The sequence below is a fragment of the Nymphaea colorata genome, chromosome 12 (assembly GCF_008831285.2).
Source record: "Nymphaea colorata isolate Beijing-Zhang1983 chromosome 12, ASM883128v2, whole genome shotgun sequence".
In the NCBI taxonomy this organism is placed as follows: domain Eukaryota; kingdom Viridiplantae; phylum Streptophyta; class Magnoliopsida; order Nymphaeales; family Nymphaeaceae; genus Nymphaea; species Nymphaea colorata.
Window position 1 is genome coordinate 22,161,687 of NC_045149.1, and position 19,649 is coordinate 22,181,335.

At 39.8% G+C, this 19,649-nt stretch overlaps 2 protein-coding genes and 1 pseudogene across 2 annotated transcripts; 2 read left to right on the forward strand and 1 right to left on the reverse strand.

The window, feature by feature from the left end:
- Window positions 1–1,510: 1,510 nt before the first annotated feature.
- On the forward strand, window positions 1,511–2,847 carry LOC116265382 (uncharacterized; annotated as a pseudogene).
- Window positions 2,848–4,927: 2,080 nt separating this feature from the next.
- On the reverse strand, window positions 4,928–6,964 carry LOC116265386 (nucleoside diphosphate kinase B). Its single transcript, XM_031645959.2, has 4 exons — window positions 6,811–6,964; window positions 6,493–6,541; window positions 6,130–6,361; window positions 4,928–5,342 (listed from the first exon to the last, which is right to left on the reverse strand). The coding sequence occupies exons 1-4, from the start codon at window positions 6,859–6,861 to the stop codon at window positions 5,228–5,230; spliced, it is 447 nt and encodes a 148-aa protein (XP_031501819.1). The 5' UTR covers window positions 6,862–6,964; the 3' UTR covers window positions 4,928–5,227.
- A 6,474-nt stretch (window positions 6,965–13,438) lies between these two features.
- Window positions 13,439–19,230, forward strand: LOC116266273 (3-phosphoshikimate 1-carboxyvinyltransferase 2-like). The gene is made up of 8 exons (XM_031647420.2): window positions 13,439–13,877; window positions 14,063–14,307; window positions 14,391–14,544; window positions 17,372–17,586; window positions 17,692–17,809; window positions 17,903–18,110; window positions 18,215–18,276; window positions 18,592–19,230. The coding sequence occupies exons 1-8, from the start codon at window positions 13,560–13,562 to the stop codon at window positions 18,808–18,810; spliced, it is 1,539 nt and encodes a 512-aa protein (XP_031503280.1). The 5' UTR covers window positions 13,439–13,559; the 3' UTR covers window positions 18,811–19,230.
- Window positions 19,231–19,649: the final 419 nt, after the last annotated feature.

A 19,649-nucleotide genomic window follows, 5' to 3' on the forward strand; every position in this document is an offset into this window, starting at 1 on the left:
TTCTTCATATAGTCATATTTTAAATGAAGACGCTGACAAGGTCACCAATCGTGCAATTTAAGTAAAGAATTTGCAATTTAAGGTTGGTCTAGTCAGGACGCCAATGTCTAGCTAATTTGCATGTTTTTGTTGACATTATTGCAGGGCATCAGCCCTACCTGCTTATTAAAATAAAAATAATAATATTTTTATTTTTTTTTATCATTTCAATGATGAGGCATTTACACAGCATAATGTTACATTTACCGAGTACCTAATCGGTCATGTGAGCTGGTGGCCAAAGGAGGTAGCAGATTTGCTTTTTTATTTATCTCACTCTAAACTTTTGAAATTTTTAGTATAATGGTGTTATTTAATCTTAATTAAAGATATAGAAAATTACAAAAAGGCTGCCCAACAGATGGGCAATTAAGGAACTACAGCTTATCTTTTGAAAAATACGAAGGAGATGCTTAGATTTACAATCTACTTCTCAAGCATCTGCTTTTCAATAAAAAAAAAAAATAGAGTATGCACTCGAACGACCAACATAGCCTTTCACTGAAAAATAAAATTCCCCTTGCTAGACAGCCAGAGTGGCGGCAAACTGGTCAATTCTTGCTTCTAGATGACAGGCGGCGGTAGAGTGGAGTCAAAAAATTTTCATGAAGGGGGTCGATTATAGTTTTAAATTTTTTACAGAAGCCGGAATATCATTTTTCATAATTTTTATTTTTCATAATTTTTATATACAACAAGTGAAATTTTTTAAAATTCACGTGTGAATTTAAAAAAAAAATTGAGGAGGGCCAGGGCCCTCGCCGGCCCCACTTTGGCTCCACCACTGCGGCCGGCAATGAGGGTAGTCTAGTATACTGCACCTCGGGATCCAGTTGTGGCCTGTGAGGGGATCTTTTAAAGAAACATATTTATAAAAAGAGACAGTTCGATTGTTCAAATGTATATGTTAGTATATTTCATTTGGAAGTGGCTGTTTGAAAAATAGAGAAAAAATTAACCAACTCTTAAGAATTGGTCCATTTGTTTTGGGACCTTTTTGTATTTTAAGAAATAAAAGCATGGTCAAGACAACCAGATTTTCTAGATATAATGTTGCACAGACATTTGTTTTAATGGATTTCTGTCCAGTTCGATACGTTAGATACGGCCCAGCTTTATATATCGTATTGTAAACTGATTTATCTCTGATACCAACTTTGCCAACAATGCATTCTTCTTCTTTGGGTCCCTCTCTCTCTCTTAACTGATTCATTATTAACATCAACCACATAATGCAATAATTTTCTTACATGCAGATGAATTTTATGGAGTATCGGACTTTGGAAAACAAGGCAGCCTTTGAATATGATTTTTAGATTTTTGGGTTTCTTTGGCTTTACGAAATCCAGTTACAATCAGAATTACATGTATTTTGCTTATACTGATCTTCCAAGGTTATATTTCAGGAAGAACAAGAAAGAAATCTTGTATTTTCAATGAGCGGAGGCTTATACTCTTATATAGTTAAAGCATATGGAGACCTTGTCATCTGTAGATTATGAAGTATCAAGACGCATATCAAGAAGAGAAGGGGAAAGAGGAGCTCCCACCCGGATGATATCTACAGGTAAGCTCTTTGGCCGCCCCTTTCATTAAGCCCCAAAGCCTTCTTAGTCCCCTTTGCTTTGCTTCTGCAACAAACATCTCTGGTCCACGTTATTTCTCTCTCTTCACTGGAGGGAGAAAGTCGACCCCTTTCTCTTGCTGTTCCGCCATGGATTTAGAACCAGAGGATCTGCAACACCTTAGTGCTTCTTCAATTCTCGCCAATTCCATCGCTATCGCCCGCTCCTCCACTGCCCACTTTTTCTCCCTCACGCTAGTCTTCGTTCTTCCTTTCTCCCTCTCCTTTCTCGCCTATTCCTCCCTCACCCTCCGCCTCATCTCCCGACTCTACCTCCATCCGTACTCCCTCTCCTACCCTCTCTTCTTCGCCCTCTACCAGTCCCTCTCCCTCCTCTTTCTCCTCTCCCTGTCCCTCCTCTCAACCGGCACCGTCGTCTACAGCGTCGCCTGCGTCTACACCACCAAGTCCATCTCCTTCTCCCACCTCCTATCTGCCGTCCCCCGCCTCCTCCAACCCCTCCTGGTTACCTTCCCTGGCGTACTCCTCAGGGCCGTCACTCTCTGCACCTGCCTCATGGTCGAGTTGGTCCTCTTCATTTCCCTCCTCCAAGACCCCGAGAGCCACCACTTCCTCCCCATCCTCATCCTTTCGACCACCGCCGTCTTCCTCTCCGCCACCGGCCTCTACTTCTCTGCCGAGTGGCGGCTCTCCTGCATCGTTTCCGTCCTCGAGGAGGTGCGCGGCCGGGAGGTGATCAGGAAGAGCAGAGGGCTGCTGAAGGGGAAGGTGGTCTTGGGTTGTTTCTTCGCCTTGGTGGAATTGGTAGCATCTGGGGGATCGGGATCGCTTTTGCTGCGGCTGCGGTCAACGGGGCGGCTGGATTGAGCTTTCGGGCCAGATTGGTACTGGGGATTCTGCTCGCGGGACTCCTCCTTCTGGTGAATTTGGTGGGTTTGCTGGTGCAGAGCGTGTTCTACCATGTTTGCAAGGCGTTCCATCATGAGGGAATTGATAAGTCTTCTCTGTATGAACATCTGGATGGCTATCTTGGGGAGTCTGTGCCTCTGTCATCCAGCATTGAAATGGGAAACATATAGTAAGGATGGATATGTATATATTCTCACATTTACATCTCGTAAACGCCTATTCTTGTGTTGCCTGTTAACAAAGGTTACCTTTTTCTACTTCTGCCTGTTCCCCTCAATCAGGAGGCCATTCCTAATGAATGTGTGCTTCAAGTACTCTCTCTCATTCTCTCTCTCCCACTCCCAAAAGATTTCTATTACCAAATTGTGTTCCCTTATAGACTATTGAATCATGCGACTTCTTCCTTTGGGAGATGTCTGGCAGCACAAGTTCTGCAGAAAAATTTTGAAGCTCGCATTCTCCTTCCACCAGGCAGGAATCCCAAGGTATCGCCGTTGTCTGGATTAGGCGGCCTATCATATAATAGATGATACTGAGTTTTCAATGGAATGTCTAGTGTTTTCAAGTGATGCTATTCTCACCTGATCCCCAACTGCATAGGTGCAGCAGGGGATCTGGAAGAATGCATGCCCAACAAGCATTGTGCAGCACTGGGTTTTGTTATTTGTAACTTTGTAAATATGAATAGAAACTCAAGATAGGCATACGCAGATGTTAAGCTGATACTGACTTCGCCCTCCACTGGAATCATGGTTACTTTGATCTTCTCTCATCCTGACGGAAAGTATTGTTGCTAAGGATTGTTCATGGTCCTCTGCGTCGTGTCTGCGAGTACTGAAATATTCTGAATTCATGTTTCCTGCAAACATGTAGTAAAACTTGGAAGATGGTATCAGAAAGTAATCCTATTATATCGACGAACCTCTGTTCGACTAGATGGCAGTCAAGCGAGAACCTTTTGTGGAGTTTCAAAGTGTGGAATTTGAGATAACTTCAGACCTCAGGCTCAGGTCCAAATTGATCAAACGCAGAACTGGTGCAGGAAACGAAAACCATTTTCCAGTGTGGAAAAGTTAGTCCGGCTAGACGTGAAGAAAAGGTTCCCGATCAGCAGCATGGTGGCAATCTGTGCGAGGCCCCATCTTATTTTCTCATTAAGCCCACTAATTCCCTCCTCAAAAGAATCCGGTTCCCGGTGAGAGTGCAAAAGATCAGATTCATATTAGCATAAGCAAATGGTGGGCGGTCAGACTGCAATTGCAAGCTCCTCTGATTGATCGATTTGGAACCATACTGCCTACTTCAAGCAGATGAACGAGAAATGTTTCATCAGGTACGTTACCCTTTAGAACACGGTATAGCACCACACCTTATTCGCTCTTGTCCTCTCTTTGCATGAAAAAGAAGAGTGGAAGGTGGAGACTACATCTAAGGATCTTGTAATTTTGAAGTCCATTTAATTTTAAATCAGATTTATTGCTTGTTGCCGGTCCACTGTGTCTGGCCGGCCAAGCCAGTAAAAGGGAATGCTGCTTGGCCAGCTTAGGCATAATTGAAAGACATGTGGGATCAATCGGTCGCCGAGTCAAGCAGAAAGCAATGCACGTGGAATGTGCAGCGCGGTGGTGCAGTGACAAGGCGTTTAAATGCATCATGATCAGCAGTCCCTTTGGAAGTGCAAGTTCGTCGTTGGGGAATCCAGTAGGTTCCCCACGCGTAGTGTTTGGATACACAAAGGGGTGCGCGTGGGTTAGGGGCAATTCCCCCAGTGGGCGCATACGCTGCGTTCCACAACCGCGTAGAGTCACGCGGGGGTGAGCAAGTGAATGCTCATCGTCGAGTAGGGCGATGGTCGGCCGCCTTACTTAATGACATATAGTCGTCAACTGGCTTCGGCTGGGGACTTCCTCCCAAGGGAAGTCTACCCCCACCCAGATTTCGTTTGGATGTAGATAGGCACTTGGAAGAATGGTGAAGTTCTGACAGGGCCTTATGGCCACGGCTTGCCGATGGTCGACAAGGGGATAAAACCTGGGTGATGGTGTGCCGAGTGCTTTGCACTCCTCGTCTAGTCCACAGTCCCGAATAATGATGAATGCTTCCGCTAGCTTAAAAGAGGTGTTAGGCTGGCCGAAGGCTTTTGGAAAACGCCTTCGGCGCCGCGCGGGTCGGAGAAATTCGGCCCGTGACATTGCTAGTACAAAGATCTGAAGAAACGAAACCATGAAATTGGATGCGTTTGTCACATTAGTCGGTTTAAGATGAGAAGCAATAAAATGCCCTTGAACGGCCTTCCCAGCCATCAAGTGACGGGATTATAATGACCGTAAATCACGCTGATTTTATCAGACACGACGGGTAACCTTTGTGAAGACATGAATTTTTAGATGAAGCTTCAGGCATTCAAGACAAATATATAAGCAGAAACAGGTTTACCACAACCACCCTGTCAAAATCGAATGCCAATGGAGAAGAACGTCATGCCATCATCCAAAGGCGAGCAAATAGCAGAAAAAGCCAAGCCTATCAAAGTCCCAACATAAAGCTTATTCGATACAACAGAAAGCAAGAGCAACTCAAATCTGGCACAACAGCGAGCTGCGAGTTATGATGAGCCTACGGTGTTGCCTATGCAGCCTGGTAGCAAGTTCTGCCGGATCCGTGTAGCAGCGGCAAAGCTTCTCTGCTTCTTCTCTACTCATAGATCCATGGAAGAATGCTACTTTCCCAAGCAACAATACCCTCTGGGAACCACATGGCAATCTCCTTCCTTGCACTCTCGACAGAGTCGCTCCCGTGTATGATGTTCCTGAGGGAAAATGAATAAGAAGATTTATCAATTGCTTGCTAGAATGGAGAGAAGGGAAGAGGGTAAACAAGCAGCTCGGACTTTGAATGAGCTTTTTCCATTTACAATACAGCATACATGAGAACTAACAGCTGAGGGCTAGGCAGATTTAAAGCTCAAAACTTCCACGAAAGAAGCACAGACATTTACATAATAGGTGGTGCGTAGACATGCGTTTTCACAGAAATAAATCCAAACAGGAAGGTAGACAGACATAATACTGGGGTTATTGCAAACAAAATGCTGGGGCTTCCAGTAAGATTACAGAAGTGTAGACCATTAAAAAACAACAAATCGTTTCTCAATATTAGAAAGTAAGGATACAGTACATAATCCGGTAAATTCTGTGAAAAATAACATGCATTGGATGATGAAATGTCTTGCTAGTCACAGTGTCAACTTTGGAGACAAGAAAACTGAAGATCTGGGTTGAAATGAGATGAAACCATGAATAACTCTTTAGAAGTGGAAGATGTAGCACCCAGCAAAGTGCAGAGAATTAATGTCCCCTGTTCAGCCAACATGATATTTATGCATTGAACATCAAGCCACAATATCTACACAGCCTAGACATGGATTCGTTGAAGCAAAATATATAGACAAAATACATGCAGCCGACAGAAGCATGTGAAGTTGTAAACCATACTTCACCGTCAAACTCTGTTTGCAAAGCCCATTCCTAATCTCCAAACAGCACGTAAGAACTGATTCTAACACAGCCAAACAGAAGAAAGAAAAGGCCAATTACCTGCCAATCTCAACTGCAAAGTCACCACGAATGGTGCCAGGAGCAGACTCCGCAGGGTTGGTAGCTCCGATGATCTTTCGACCTGTCGATACTACGTTCTTGCCCTCCCACACCATTGCAACAACAGGGCCAGAAATGATATACTCGACGAGAATATTGAAGAAAGGTTTTGCAGAAAGATCGTTGTAGTGTCTCTCGGCAAACGCCCGGTCGACGCTCATAAGCTTCAAACCTGATCCAGTAGAAGAGAAATCAATCTAGTCCTGAGTTTCTAAACGTAGAACAAGACCAACATGCATAGAGAAAGAAAACCATTTTTTCACAGTTCTCCAATAGCAAAAATAAGGAAAACTCATTTTCCACCTCTCATCGTGAAACCCTTCTTCTCGAACCTAGCAATGATCTCGCCAACCTGAAAGGCAAAAGAGGAAAAGAGCATAAAATGATCAACACCCATTGTGCTCTTTTTGTCTAGTTCCATTAGATACTGAGAATCATAGATGGCAGTCGCCATTTTTATCAAAAAATCAAATCCATACCCACAAAAATATTTACTGGACAACTAAATATAAACAGATGAAGAAAGCCACTTCATCATCATCACCATGGCTAAACCATTTCACCGAATGGAAATAAAAAAGAAAAAAAACTACTACGACACAGAGGAGAGGAAAGACGAACCAGGCCTCTCTGAACAGCATCAGGCTTGATCATGACAAAGGTTTGCTCCATCTCTCCCTCTTTCTCCACCAAAGAGATCGCTGTCTCTTTCAGTTCTCCGCTTCTAACGAGTGAACAGAGAGGCCAACAAAGCCCTAAACTAAATACTCCCAAGTCCAAACTGCAAGGAGACAAAAACCCTAAATTCTTGGGAGCACATTTTCTTTCAGAGGACAAATGTTTTATTCAATTTTAAAATATCCTCATTTTTCTTTAATTTATGAAAGACCATGCGGTTGATAACTTGATATTGACATTTAACAACCCACGAGTGCCAATTTTAGGGTATATCAAATTCAACTGAGATTTGATATAGATGTGACCAATTATGATCTGGTTTTAAGTTGAATCAAGTATAGATGAATCAAAATCATCGTCCAAAGGATCCAACTGAATCCAATTTGGCAAATAATAAATTCGACTAGAACTCCACACGACATTGAGTTTCAAGTAGAGCTAGGCATAGGCGAGGTGAGAGTCCATGCCCACAATTCTTTTCCATTCAGATTGTAATTGTATATATATACACACACACAAATAGAATGATATTTTAAATAACTTATTGGACCTAGCCCGGCCCAGCTCGATGAATTATTGGGTCGAGCTAATGCTCAAATTTAAGCCCCGGGCCCAAGCAAGGCCAGGAACCCATTGGGTACCCGCCTGGTGTCCACCCTTAGTTTGAACTTTCAAGTGCACCATTTGTTTGAGAATAACATTTATTTGGCCAATGCACTCTTAGTAGTTCCTTTTTTGCCACTTTGAACATTAATCTACCATATGATTTCATGCTGCACATAAATTTCATAAAGTCCTTCCCTTAAATGTACATTAGACTGTGTTGAGAAATTACAAAACCTGCAAATATTTCACATCTGCTTGTTGGCATGTGAAAACTGAATTTTTTTCATGTTTGGTTATTTTTATGGTGATGCCACTCTGTGATTTTCAGCTTCCCCTATCTTCTTATTCAGCCTGTACCAGTGATGCTCGTGATGCTCTGATTGCTCTCATAATGGATGAATATGCCAATGAATTAATCGGCCCAGACATGGATCTGCGGTTTAGAAGAATTCTATGTTGTCGTGCATTAGATGTTCTTGGATGGTTAAAAATTTAAAAAATTATCGCTAAAAGCACTATGAATCATTGCTAAAAATACGATGAACTGTTGTTGTATGGTAACTGTTGCTAATGGGCATTGATGACTGTTTTTAGTTATACCATCTAGCACAAGACAACATACAATTTTACAACTAATCTTGAATTAGACTATCCATAATTTTTTTTAACTCAAAACACCCAAGCCACAGCGAAAGCGAGTCTTCGTACGGCAATTGTCACTGCTTATGGACCCGAACCTAGGTCTAACATTTATATATAACCAAGTCGTTTTCTTTAATTTTATTTCAGTTGGATATCCAAAATTGGATTTGGTTAATTGGTCTCTCATGCACTATATTAGCCTCCAAATGATGTTTATTTTAGAACCCTACAACTAGTTTCGTGGATGATCTTTGTCATGTCGTTTCTTTATCAATTTCTGCAATTAGGGACGGAGGGAGGGGGGGGGGGGGTGAGCGCAGGATTTTTTTTTTTTACATTGAAAAAATCAAATTTTTTTAGTTTAGCCTGACCGGTCGCTCCTCGTCGCTCCTCTTGGCCCGACCCGCGAATCGTCTTGGCCCGACCCTAGAAAAAATCCTGGCTCCACCCCTGTCTGCAATAGTTAAGTAACATAATGTATTGTGTGGTACAGTAGACAAAAAATTTAATAGACTTCTAGTGCTTGTTTTCTCTTAGACTTTCTTCCTTTTTTTCCTTCCATTCTAAATACAATTCCATGATAGAAAATTTTGGTACTGTTGGTGATGATGTCAATGGTCGTATGGATTAGTTGTTTGCCGTTGCACTAGAAAAGATTAACACTACAGTAAAGATTAAAGAAGAAGCTAGAATCTTTCTCAAAAGATTACATATCTAACATTATATGTACATTTCACATAAACAGACCAATGAAGATCCCATGTCCGCAATGACTGATTGGAGTCAACTATTCATTCACATAAGCTAATTTTGTACTCAAATTGTATCGCCTTGCATCTTTCCCTTGTACTTAGTATGTACTTCAATTTCGTTTTTGCAGTTATGTGCCTTCTTCATGCAAAAAAAAAAAAGTGCAGGACTGCATAAAACTCACATAATAGGCACTTCCACTAAGGCCTATATGCACTTTTTATAGGCTGAGGACATAGTGCATGTCTCATTGATCCATGATCCTAATGTGCAATAAACACCATGAATAGAAGAAACTATGAGAGTTTTGATAGTAACAAGGATTGCTTTTTTTAAATTTACGGACAGGCAAGGAATCAGAGAAAGGTGCAAATATATTGGAAGCAATAATATAATGTAATGAAGGCTATTAAATTTCAACTAAGATGGCAAGATCAAAAATATACCTGTGCATTAGGGAATTGATTATCCTGATCCAACAAACCACAAGCTTTTGTAGCTTATTTGACAGGAGGACTCGTAGTCATAGGAAATGTTCTTTTTTTTTTCAAAAAAAAAAAACCTTGTTTTATACTTCAAAAATAGGTTTAAAAAACCTGTCTTTTAGGAAAAGACGGCAAAATGAAAACAACTCCAAGAAATATGAAAAATCCACATTTTTTTCACAAGTTTTGGTGTTCTTTTTGCATGTTCTATTACTTCATTTTTATTTTCGCATTTTGTAGGAATTTTTGTTTCAATTTTTTAAAATTTGTCAAGACTTTCCCAAAAAAAAAAAAAACAACTTTGTCGTATTTTACTCAAGAAAAACCTTGCCATTAATGACCCATAAACGATTTTTCGACTAGGGCAGGAATACATTGCAGGTGGCACCACTTGTCTTTTGCGATTTGCTTAGTTTTGCAGAGACTGATATACGCAGGATGGGCGAAGAGGTAAGTGGAGGACACAAAATTACTAAAGACCGCTCATAGTTAGAATGAGTTTGTAGTGTTTTCCTACACTTAATATTAAAAAGAGTTAGCATCTGTAATATTTGTTTTGTTTGATAGGTAGAAACACAATGTGACAGTCGATATAGGAAGGCTTTGGTCTTTCCGAAGCACGTAATTCTTTGTGTTCTTGTGTGCCTAAATCCCTTCTTCTTCTTCTTATTATTGGGGGCTTGTGGTTGCATTTTTCCCCAGCAAAGGCTACCAAAGATGGCAACTAGATCCCCTCTGACTGATGCAGATGAAAGCAATTCAGGAGGGGTCAAGAAGGGAAAAACTTTTGGCTGCACCACGGAAAAGATATGTTTTGGTTGAAATCGAATGTTTAGTGCTAATAATTCAAAAATAATTTAAATTAAAACTACCATAGTCGCAAACTCTAAGAACCTAGTGTGGCAAATCCATTAAGCCTTTATTATATGTGACATGGCACTTTCATTAGCCTAATTGCCACACACACATCCACTCACACACAAACACAATATTTGATGCATTTATCAAATCTTTTTATATAGCACATACTGTATATTTCTATTAGTTACTCCTCTTGTGCTTCCTTTTTTCTGGTTGTTTGCAGTTAGGTCCAACAGTTGGAAAAAGGTCAGATTATTGGATAATCACTTCCCCAAAGAGGCAGAATGTCCTAGCTACTTCCAAGTTCTACAAAGTGTCGCAAAGCACTAGGGAAGTTTATCCTTTCTCATGCTAGGTCTCTTAAGCAATTTTAGAACAATATGACTTAATCCGGGGCCTGTAATTTTTCTGTCTGTTGAAGAGCCCCACATTTCGAGATCAGAGAATCTTAAAAGAGGCAAGAGATTGAGGATTCATAAGCACCTAAGGATGCAAAAGGCAATGGTGGTAGTCAAAGTCATTTGAGTCTATTTTCGTTTTCCTTTTCTCCTCTTTATGTTGGTGGAACTGCAGCCATCCTACCCTCATCTGTTATTACTAGTTGAGTTGGACAATGACTATTTGTAGTGGTCAGTTCCTCGTGGCAAAGAATTCAGCAAAAGAGGTTGAACTTTTCTTGAGAAATGCAAGGACTGTGATGTGCCCACTGACTGCTGTAGTTGTTGCTTTTGGTGGAAATACAAGGTCTGTCCATCTACAGTTTCTTATGTTAATTCAAAGAGGAAATGTTTTAGTGAGGTCCTTTGTTGTTACGTTATGTATATTTATGTTTTTGTTCTAACCGATTTGCAAAATCTGCTTCTCGATTCAAATACGTAGATGATAATGATCTGTTTTTAGACAGTTTCAATTTTAAGTCTTTGTTTCTCTCTTTTGGTAAGCACTAATCGTACCAATTTCTAATTGTTAAGATGGTGGACTTTCCTAGGTTACTGTTGCTTGTCCTCCATTGTAAAACTTCCTCTAAAGTTTGAATTACTTAATTTCTCAACATATTAGTGAGAAGGAGACGCCACTTTAAACATCTTTAAATATTTGATATGGCCCTACAAATAAGTGTTCCATGTTATGGTCTCCTCTTAGGACCTTGTATGCAGAAGTTGTCAAATCTAATAAGCAATTGTGGAGAGTTTTTTCTTTACTATTACAAGGAATCGCAGTGAACTTGTTGTTGCCATTAGGCAGTCATCCTTTATGCTGATTGGTTGACTTTGTCAACCTCTTTTGGTAGGTTGAGCCCTCCTTTGTTAGTAACATGGTAATCTCTGTTATTTTACTTGGTAAAGTCTTGACAAATTTTAAAACATTGAAACAAAAATTCTCAAAAAGAAAATGCAAAAAAAAGTAGCAAAAAAACACCAAAACCTATGAAAAAATGTTGTTTTTTCATGTTTCTTGGGGTTGTTTTCATTTTGCCATTTTTTTCTAAAAGGCAAGTTTTTAAAACTCATTTTTGAGGAGGAAGACGCACTGAGCAGCTGAGCTGGTCTCCTGCGGGAGCAGGAGAAACCTCGGGGGAGATGGGATTTTCAGGCGAAAAAAGTCGGTTAGAGTGGGTTGTGAAAACTGTCGGGGGAAGAAAGATGGAATAAATGATCAGAAAATCAATTTCATTGCTCCAACAGGAAAAGGGCGAAAGGGAGCAAAATTCCAGAAGGGAAAAAAGAAAGAACACATAGAAGTTTTAGCTCATGCTGATTTACTCTCAAAAAATGAATGGGTAACAGTTTCTCAAGCTTTAGTAAAAGAAATTACAAGGAAAAATGAGAGAAACACTGAATTTGGTGTCGGGCCTTCTGTTCTCCAATCATCCTCCACTAACACTGGGCCCCTCTTCCCTTCACCATGAGCATAAGCCAAAGCCAGATCCGTGAGAGAAAGCACAAGCTCACGAGATCTTCATTCTTCTCACGGAGGCCCTCCGTGAGTAATCCCAACCCCAATAACCAAGCAGATGCTCTTCTATAGTATTTACAATCTAAAAAGCTACGAGCACGTCACAAGCAAAACCCACAATTTCTCAACACCACGACTCCCTCACGACAAAACTATAACCATAAGACTCGAGAAGGAAAGTGAAAGGAAGAAAACATGGCCTTGCACGCCCTAGGAGAATCACCAGAACCGAGAGAATCTGCAGGAAGCTCGCCGTTTCAGTAGTCCACACTATAATCTGAAGAGCACGCGCTCGCGGAACATGAGCGGGGAGATTAATGGAAAGCCGCCGCCGACTGCCGCCGCGGCCATTGACCCTAGTTCGGCGACCGACTGGCCGAGGCATCTATCCGATTAAGAAATCGGATTAGGATTTAATAAATGACATAGATGAATATCAGATCGAATTTGGATAAGGATTCGGATCGGATTCAGTTTTAGACAAATATCCTCTATCTAATACTTGAAAAATGACAAAATCGGATTCAAAATTCAGATTTGGATATAAATATAAAAAACGGATTTGGATTGTAAAATCGAATTTCGGATTCAGATATGACTTTGCTTTATCCGAATTTAAATCTGAATCTAAATCTAACTATATGAATATCAAAAAAACGAATATAATTAAAGATATAGACATCCCCTTTCCAAAAAATAGTAATACTTACTAAATGGGAGGCTTCAACTTAGAACCAAAAGGTTGAAAATCCCGAAACTGACCAACGGGTCGGCTGAACTTAAAAAAAAAAAATTAGGTGCAGTGTTTGGTTCGACTCTACGACTAATTAGGCGTTGGTGTTATCCGTTCAAATTTAACGGTCGAATATGGGGTTGTCGTTTTAGTTTAAGAACACTATATACCCAACATCCTACCAAACACCGAGGGCTGGTGGCGGCCACCAAGAACCAAGGACCAAACACCCATCGAATCCTCGTGGGACAGGTACAGAACGTTGGATGTATTTACTAAAAGATACCTATCTATTGTTGTATTTATAAAATGGTTCAAAATTTGTGAAATACATCTATATAAAATCATGAAATACATCTATATTGAATTAAATTTTTTATTTTTTAAAAGTAAAAAAATAAAAAAAAGCACTACTGGTCGAAGAGGTCCATCCATCTGCCATTACCGTCGGGTCCTTTTTTTTTTTAGATTTAATTTCAAAAGGGTGCTGTTATTTTAACATTTTTTAAGCAAAGCTACCATTTGAATCTTGATTTGAGAGTCGGGCGCCCCCCTCACGTTCTAACCTGTTTCGTTCCTCCACCTACCTTCTCGCGCGTCTGCCTATTAGACACCAGAGAAGGAGAAGGAAGTCAGCCACCCACCCCTGCGACGGTGCTATGGCTTCTTCGTCGCATTTTGCATCGATGGCAAACAACGCAGTGCAGTCCCGCCGTGGGGCGATGGAGAGCGCCTATCTTGGGTCCAGGGACTCCTGTGGTGGCTCAGTGACGGTTCTGTTGGGGGGATGCGGAAGGGGAAGGAGAAGGCCCTCCTTCAAAAAAGTTTTGGCTTTTCAGATTAAGGCCGATGCTGCCACGGAGGAGAAGGAACATGAGCTGGTTCTGCAGCCCATCAAGAAAATCAGTGGGATCGTTAAGCTTCCTGGCTCTAAATCTTTGTCCAATCGCACACTTCTCCTCGCTGCCCTTTCAGAGGTGTTGTTTCTTATTTCCTCTCATTGGAATTATTTTATCTTTTCATTTTAACCTAACCTCTTGAGATTGTTGGATTCATTATTGAAGCTAATAGGCCAATTATTGACGGTGCCAAGAACAGTTTTTTTTTTTTTTTTTTAAATTATGCAAGGCCTTCAATTTGTTTTTGGGAATGTTTTCCCCAGGGAACAACTTCTGTGGACAACTTACTGAGCAGCGATGATATTCATTATATGCTTGGCGCTTTGAGAACGCTTGGTGTTCGTGTGGATGAAGACAGAGACATGCAAAGGGCAATAGTAGAAGGTTGTAGTGGTCAGTTTCCGATCGCAAAGAATTCAACAAAAGAAGTTGAACTTTTCTTGGGAAATGCGGGGACTGCGATGCGCCCGCTGACTGCTGCAGTTGTTGCTGCTGGTGGAAATACAAGGTCCGTCCATCTGCATTTTCTTATGTTAATTCAAAAGAAGAAATTTTTTAAGTTGTATTTTTTACCCCCCCGTAAATTGTTAGATATATACTTGATGGGGTTCCGAGAATGAGGGAGAGGCCTATAGGAGACTTGGTTAGTGGCCTACAGCAGCTCGGTGCAGATATTGGCTGTACACTAGGTACCAACTGCCCACCAGTTTATGTAAATGGAAAGAGAGGACTTCCTGGAGGAAAGGTGAGGGTCCTTTGTTGCTGTGTTATGTATATTTCTGTTTTTGTTCTAACCGATTTGCAAAATCTGCTTCTCGGTTCAAATACGTGGATGATAATGATATGTTTTTAGACAATTTCAATTTTAAGTCCTTATTTCTCTCTTTTGGTAAGCACTCATTGTACCAATTTCTGACTGTTAGGATGGTGGACTTTCCTGCATATAGATCTAAATTTAATGATTCTACCATTCATAATTTGTGGTGAAAATTGGGCTACCGTTGCTTGTCCCCCATTGTGAAACTTCCTCTAAAATTTGAATTACTTAATGTCTCAACATATTAGTGAGAAAAAGAAGCTACTTTAAACATCTTTAAATATTTGATATGACCCTTCGAATAAGTGTTCCATGTTTTGGTCTCCTCTTGGGACCTTGTATGCAGAAGTTGTCACGTCTAATGAGCATTTGTGGAGAACTTTACCTTTACTATTACAAGCAATCCCAGTAACCTTATTGCCATCAGGCAGTCATCCTTTATTCTGATTGGCTGACATTGGCAACCCCTTTTGGTAGGTTGAGCGCCCCTTTGTCAGTAACATGGTAATCAACAGACAAATTTGTAAAGCCTATTAGTGATGCCACCCATTCTTCCTGTTCATTTCTTTTAGATTTATCTATTCTAGGAAGAGACCATGAGAATAGTGCAAAACTAAGCAAATCGCAAAAGACAAAGACAAGTGGTGCCACCTACAATGTAGTCCTGCCCTAGTTGAAAAATCGTTTACGGGTCTTAAACGGCAAGGTTTTTCTTGAGTGAAATACGATAAAAGTTCTTTTTCTTGGAAAAGTCTTGACAAATTTTAAAAAATTGAAACAAAAATTCCTAAAAATAAAATGCCAGAAATGCCAAAATAAAAATATAGTAATAGAAAATGCAAAAAGAACACCAAAACGGCAAAACCTGTGAAAAAAACGTGGTTTTTCATGTTTCTTGGAGTTGTTTTCGTTTTGCCATCTTTTTCTAAAAGACAGGTTTTTTAAACCTATTTTTGAAGTATAAAACAAGTTTTTTTTTGAAAAAAAGAATTCCTGTGACTACGATTCCTGTCAAATAAGCTACAAAAGCTTGTGGCTTGTTGGATCAAGATAATCAATTTGCTAAATGCATAGGTATATTTTGATCTGGTCATCTTAGTTGAACTTTAGTAGCCTTCATGACATTATATTATTGTTTCCAACCAAATATGTTTGCACCCTTATCTAATTCCTTGCTTGTCCATAAATTTTAAATAAGCAATCCATGTTACTATCAAAACTCTCATAGTTTTTTCTTCTGTTCATGGTGTTTATTGGACGTTAGGATTATGAATCAATGAGACGTACACTATGTCCTCGGCCTATAAAAAGTGCATATAGGCCTTAGTGGAAGTGTCTATTATGTGACTTTTTATGCAGTCTTGTACTTTGTATTGCATGAAGAAGGCACATATCTGCAAAAAGGAAATTGAAGTATATGCTAAGTGCATGGGAAAGATGCAATGTGATACAATTTGAGTACAAAATTAGCTTATAAGAAGGAACAATTGACTGCATTCAGTCATTGTGGACATGGTACCTTCATTGGTCTGTTTATATGAAATGTACATATAATGTTGGATATGTACTTTTTGAGAAAGATGCTAGCTTTTTTTTTTTCTAATCTTTACTGTAGTGTTAATGTTTTCTGGTGCAATAACAAACAACTGGTCAATAGAACTATTGGAATCATCACCATCAGTATCGAGGATTTTCTATCATGGATTTGTATTTAGAATGGAAGGAGGAAAGGAAGAAAGTCTAAGAGAAAACAAGCACTAGAAGTCTATTAATTTTTTTGCCTACTGTACCGCACAATACATTATATTACTTAACTATTGCAAAAATTGATAAAGAAAAGTCATGACAAAAAACACCCACGAAACTAGTTTTAGGGGTCTAAAATAGGTGTAATGCCTGTATTGTACAATATGACACCATGTCATATGATAAAGTATGACACGGTTTGTTTGGTACAATATTAGAATTGACAGGAAAAGAGGGGTTCTGAACCCACCTTTTTACACACTCTTTAGGAGTTGGGTGCAAGGATGCTCACGTGTTTGAGTTTGGAGGCTAATTTAGTGCATGGGAGACCAATTTTGTGTTTAAAGAAAAGATTTTTCACTGCTAAAAATGTAAAAACTTCAAATTTACCTTTTATTATCTTTGAGAAAATATTGGTTGGATGACCATGCACAAAAGTACCGCTAGTTAGACATGTTTAAGTGGAGGACATATTTTTTGTTTTTGTAATTAATATCTATGGGGTGAACCCTTTACATTTAAGTTGCTCTGATTGACCTAGAAGATGGTGGTCATATGTTGTGCCGTTATGCATTTAGATGAAAAGACACCTGTTTTTTGTAAATGATTCATAGAGTTCACACAAAGAAGGACAAGGGTTGCAGGTGACAACAAAAGTTCACTTCTACCAAATATTGTTTTTGAGTTTGCAAATCAATATAGATCGCTAGAAAATCTAATCCCTAATTTTGAAAATGAAGATGTTGAACAAGCATTATCAACCACATCAACAAGAACTTAGTAGAGCAGGAGATGCTGCTAGGCGAGGAGAACTTAGCAAAGTAGAAGAACCTAGTTTCGTGAATTCATTAAGTCTTTATTATAGGTGACATGGTACTTTCATTAGCCTAAGCACTACACACTTATCCACTCACACACAAACACAATATTTGATGCATTTATCAAATCCTTTTATATAGCATATATTGTATATATCTATTAGTTACTCCTTTTGTGCTTCCTTTTTTAGGTGAAACTCGCTGGATCAATAAGCAGTCAATATCTCTCAGCTTTACTCATGGGAGCACCTTTAGCTCTTGGAGATGTGGAAATTGAGATGACTAACAAACTTGTATCTGTTCCATATGTGGAAATGACACTTAAATTGATGGAGCGCTTTGGAGTGGTAGTCGAGCATGGTGGTGGCTGGGATAGATTCTTGGTTAGGGGTCGTCAAATGTACAAGTAAGTTTAGACTTATGGTAGAGGTAGAGTTTTCTTGGTTAGAAAGAAACAATGGATAGCCAGATAAGTCGCTTATATGCTTATTGCCTGGGTGATACTTAACAGGTCACCTGGAAGTGCTTATGTTGAAGGAGATGCATCTAGCGCAAGTTACTTCCTGGCTGGTGCTGCAATAACTGGTGGCACTGTAACTGTAGAAGGTTGTGGTACAAGTAGCCTGCAGGTACAGTAGCCGTTTGCTTTTTTTGTGAGGTTTAAGGACTCTTTTGTTTGTTCCTTTGTAAGGATGGTGCTAATTTCTGTTTTGTACATGAAGGGTGATGTGAAGTTTGCTGAAGTTCTCGAGAAAATGGGAGCAAAAGTTACTTGGGCTAAGAACAGTGTCACTGTTACTGGTCCACCAAAGGATGGTTCAAGGAGGCGTCTGCGTGGTATTGATGTCAATATGAACAAGATGCCTGATGTTGCAATGACCCTAGCTGTTGTTGCACTTTTTGCCAATGGTCCAACAGCGATAAGAGATGGTGCTTACTGCACTATGAATGTTCTATAAAGCTTAACTTTTCTCGTTGCTATAGGAATTAACACTATATTCAAGCAACCTGAAACATTCATTTATTGTTTGCAGTGGCAAACTGGAGAGTGAAGGAAACTGAAAGGATGGTAGCAATATGCACAGAGCTGACAAAGGTTGGTTTTCTTCACCTTGAATGAGTTCTCGTATATAACAGACTAGAGTATACTTACCACTTCAAATGGTTCTTGTCTTCTTGAGTTTTATCAAGTTTCTGTGATCACTAATTACAATCTAAATTACAGTATTCCCAAATTTTAAAGTTTAGTGGAACTGTAAATTGTAGACTGTGATTGTATTTCTAACTTGATAATTCTTAGCAAACATATGATGTTATTCAGTTACCACCTAGAATTCGTGGTCAACGGTCATTTTTTTGGTTGTTCATTCCATCTCTGACCAAATGAAATGCATTTTCTGGTTGTTTGCAGTTGGGTGCAACAGTGGAAGAAGGGTCAGATTACTGCATAATCACTCCCCCAGAGAGGCTGAATGTGACAGCAATTGACACATATGATGACCACAGGATGGCAATGGCATTTTCTCTTGCTGCATGTTCAGATGTGCCTGTCACCATTAAGGATCCTGGTTGCACGCGCAAGACTTTTCCGAACTACTTCCAAGTTCTACAGAGTGTCACAAAGCACTAGGGAAGGTTATCCTGTCTCATGCCAGATCTCTTAAGCAATTTTAGAACAATATGACTTAATCCGGGGTCTGTAATTTTGTGTCTGTTGAAGAGCTCCACATTCTGGGATTAGAGAATCTTAAAAGAGGCAAGAGATTGAGGATTCATAAGCGCCCATTCCTTGGTCTAAGGATGCAAAAGGCAGCGGTGGCAGTCAAAGTCATTTGGGTGAACAAGGACTCTCTTTTCATTTTTGTTTTTTTTCTTCTTTATGTTAGTGGAAGTGCAACCATCCTGCCCACATCTGTTATGTGCTATGTCACACGGACGCGGCTAAAGAGGCCGCGTACCCGTGTCGACTCGCCGACACGGGACTCGGTTAGGACACAGCAAAAAATAAAAATTTAATGTTTTTTTTATTTTATCAATTTTTTGTGATGCATCCAATTATTTCCATAAACAATCCGTTCAAATATTCAGTACTTTTGTGATAAAATACATTTTCTCACAAGATTGTAAGAGTGAACTATTAATTTAATGTTTTTTTTAATCTTATCATTTTTTAGAATATTTAATGTAGCCGTGTCCGCGTATCCGAAAATTTTGAAAATTGCCGTATCTGCACCCATGTCCCCGTATCCGCACTCGTATCGCATCTGCACCAGTGTGACATAGGTTATGTGATTCTCTTATTATTAGTTGAGTTGGACAACGTGTATTTGGATCATTACTTTTTCTGATTTTGGGCTTTAGACGCCTCTCACCTCTGCACACTCTTTAGGAGTTGGGTGCAAGAATACTCACGTGTTTGAGGAAAAAAAACACCATTTGGAGGCTAATTTAGTGTGTGGGAGACCAATT

Bases quoted from the DNA above. Each gene is read 5' to 3' on its own strand.
- LOC116265386 (XM_031645959.2), bottom strand. From the start codon at position 6,861: ATGGAGCAAACCTTTGTCATGATCAAGCCTGATGCTGTTCAGAGAGGC. The intron at 6,362-6,492 runs GTGGAAAATGAG...CTACTGGATCAG, and splicing joins GAAGGGTTTCACGATGAGAG to GTTTGAAGCTTATGAGCGTC. The intron at 5,343-6,129 runs GTAATTGGCCTT...ATTTTCCCTCAG, and splicing joins TTTGCAGTTGAGATTGGCAG to GAACATCATACACGGGAGCG.
- LOC116266273 (XM_031647420.2), top strand. From the start codon at position 13,560: ATGGCTTCTTCGTCGCATTTTGCATCGATGGCAAACAACGCAGTGCAG. The intron at 13,878-14,062 runs GTGTTGTTTCTT...TGTTTTCCCCAG, and splicing joins TCCTCGCTGCCCTTTCAGAG to GGAACAACTTCTGTGGACAA. The intron at 18,277-18,591 runs GTTGGTTTTCTT...GGTTGTTTGCAG, and splicing joins TATGCACAGAGCTGACAAAG to TTGGGTGCAACAGTGGAAGA.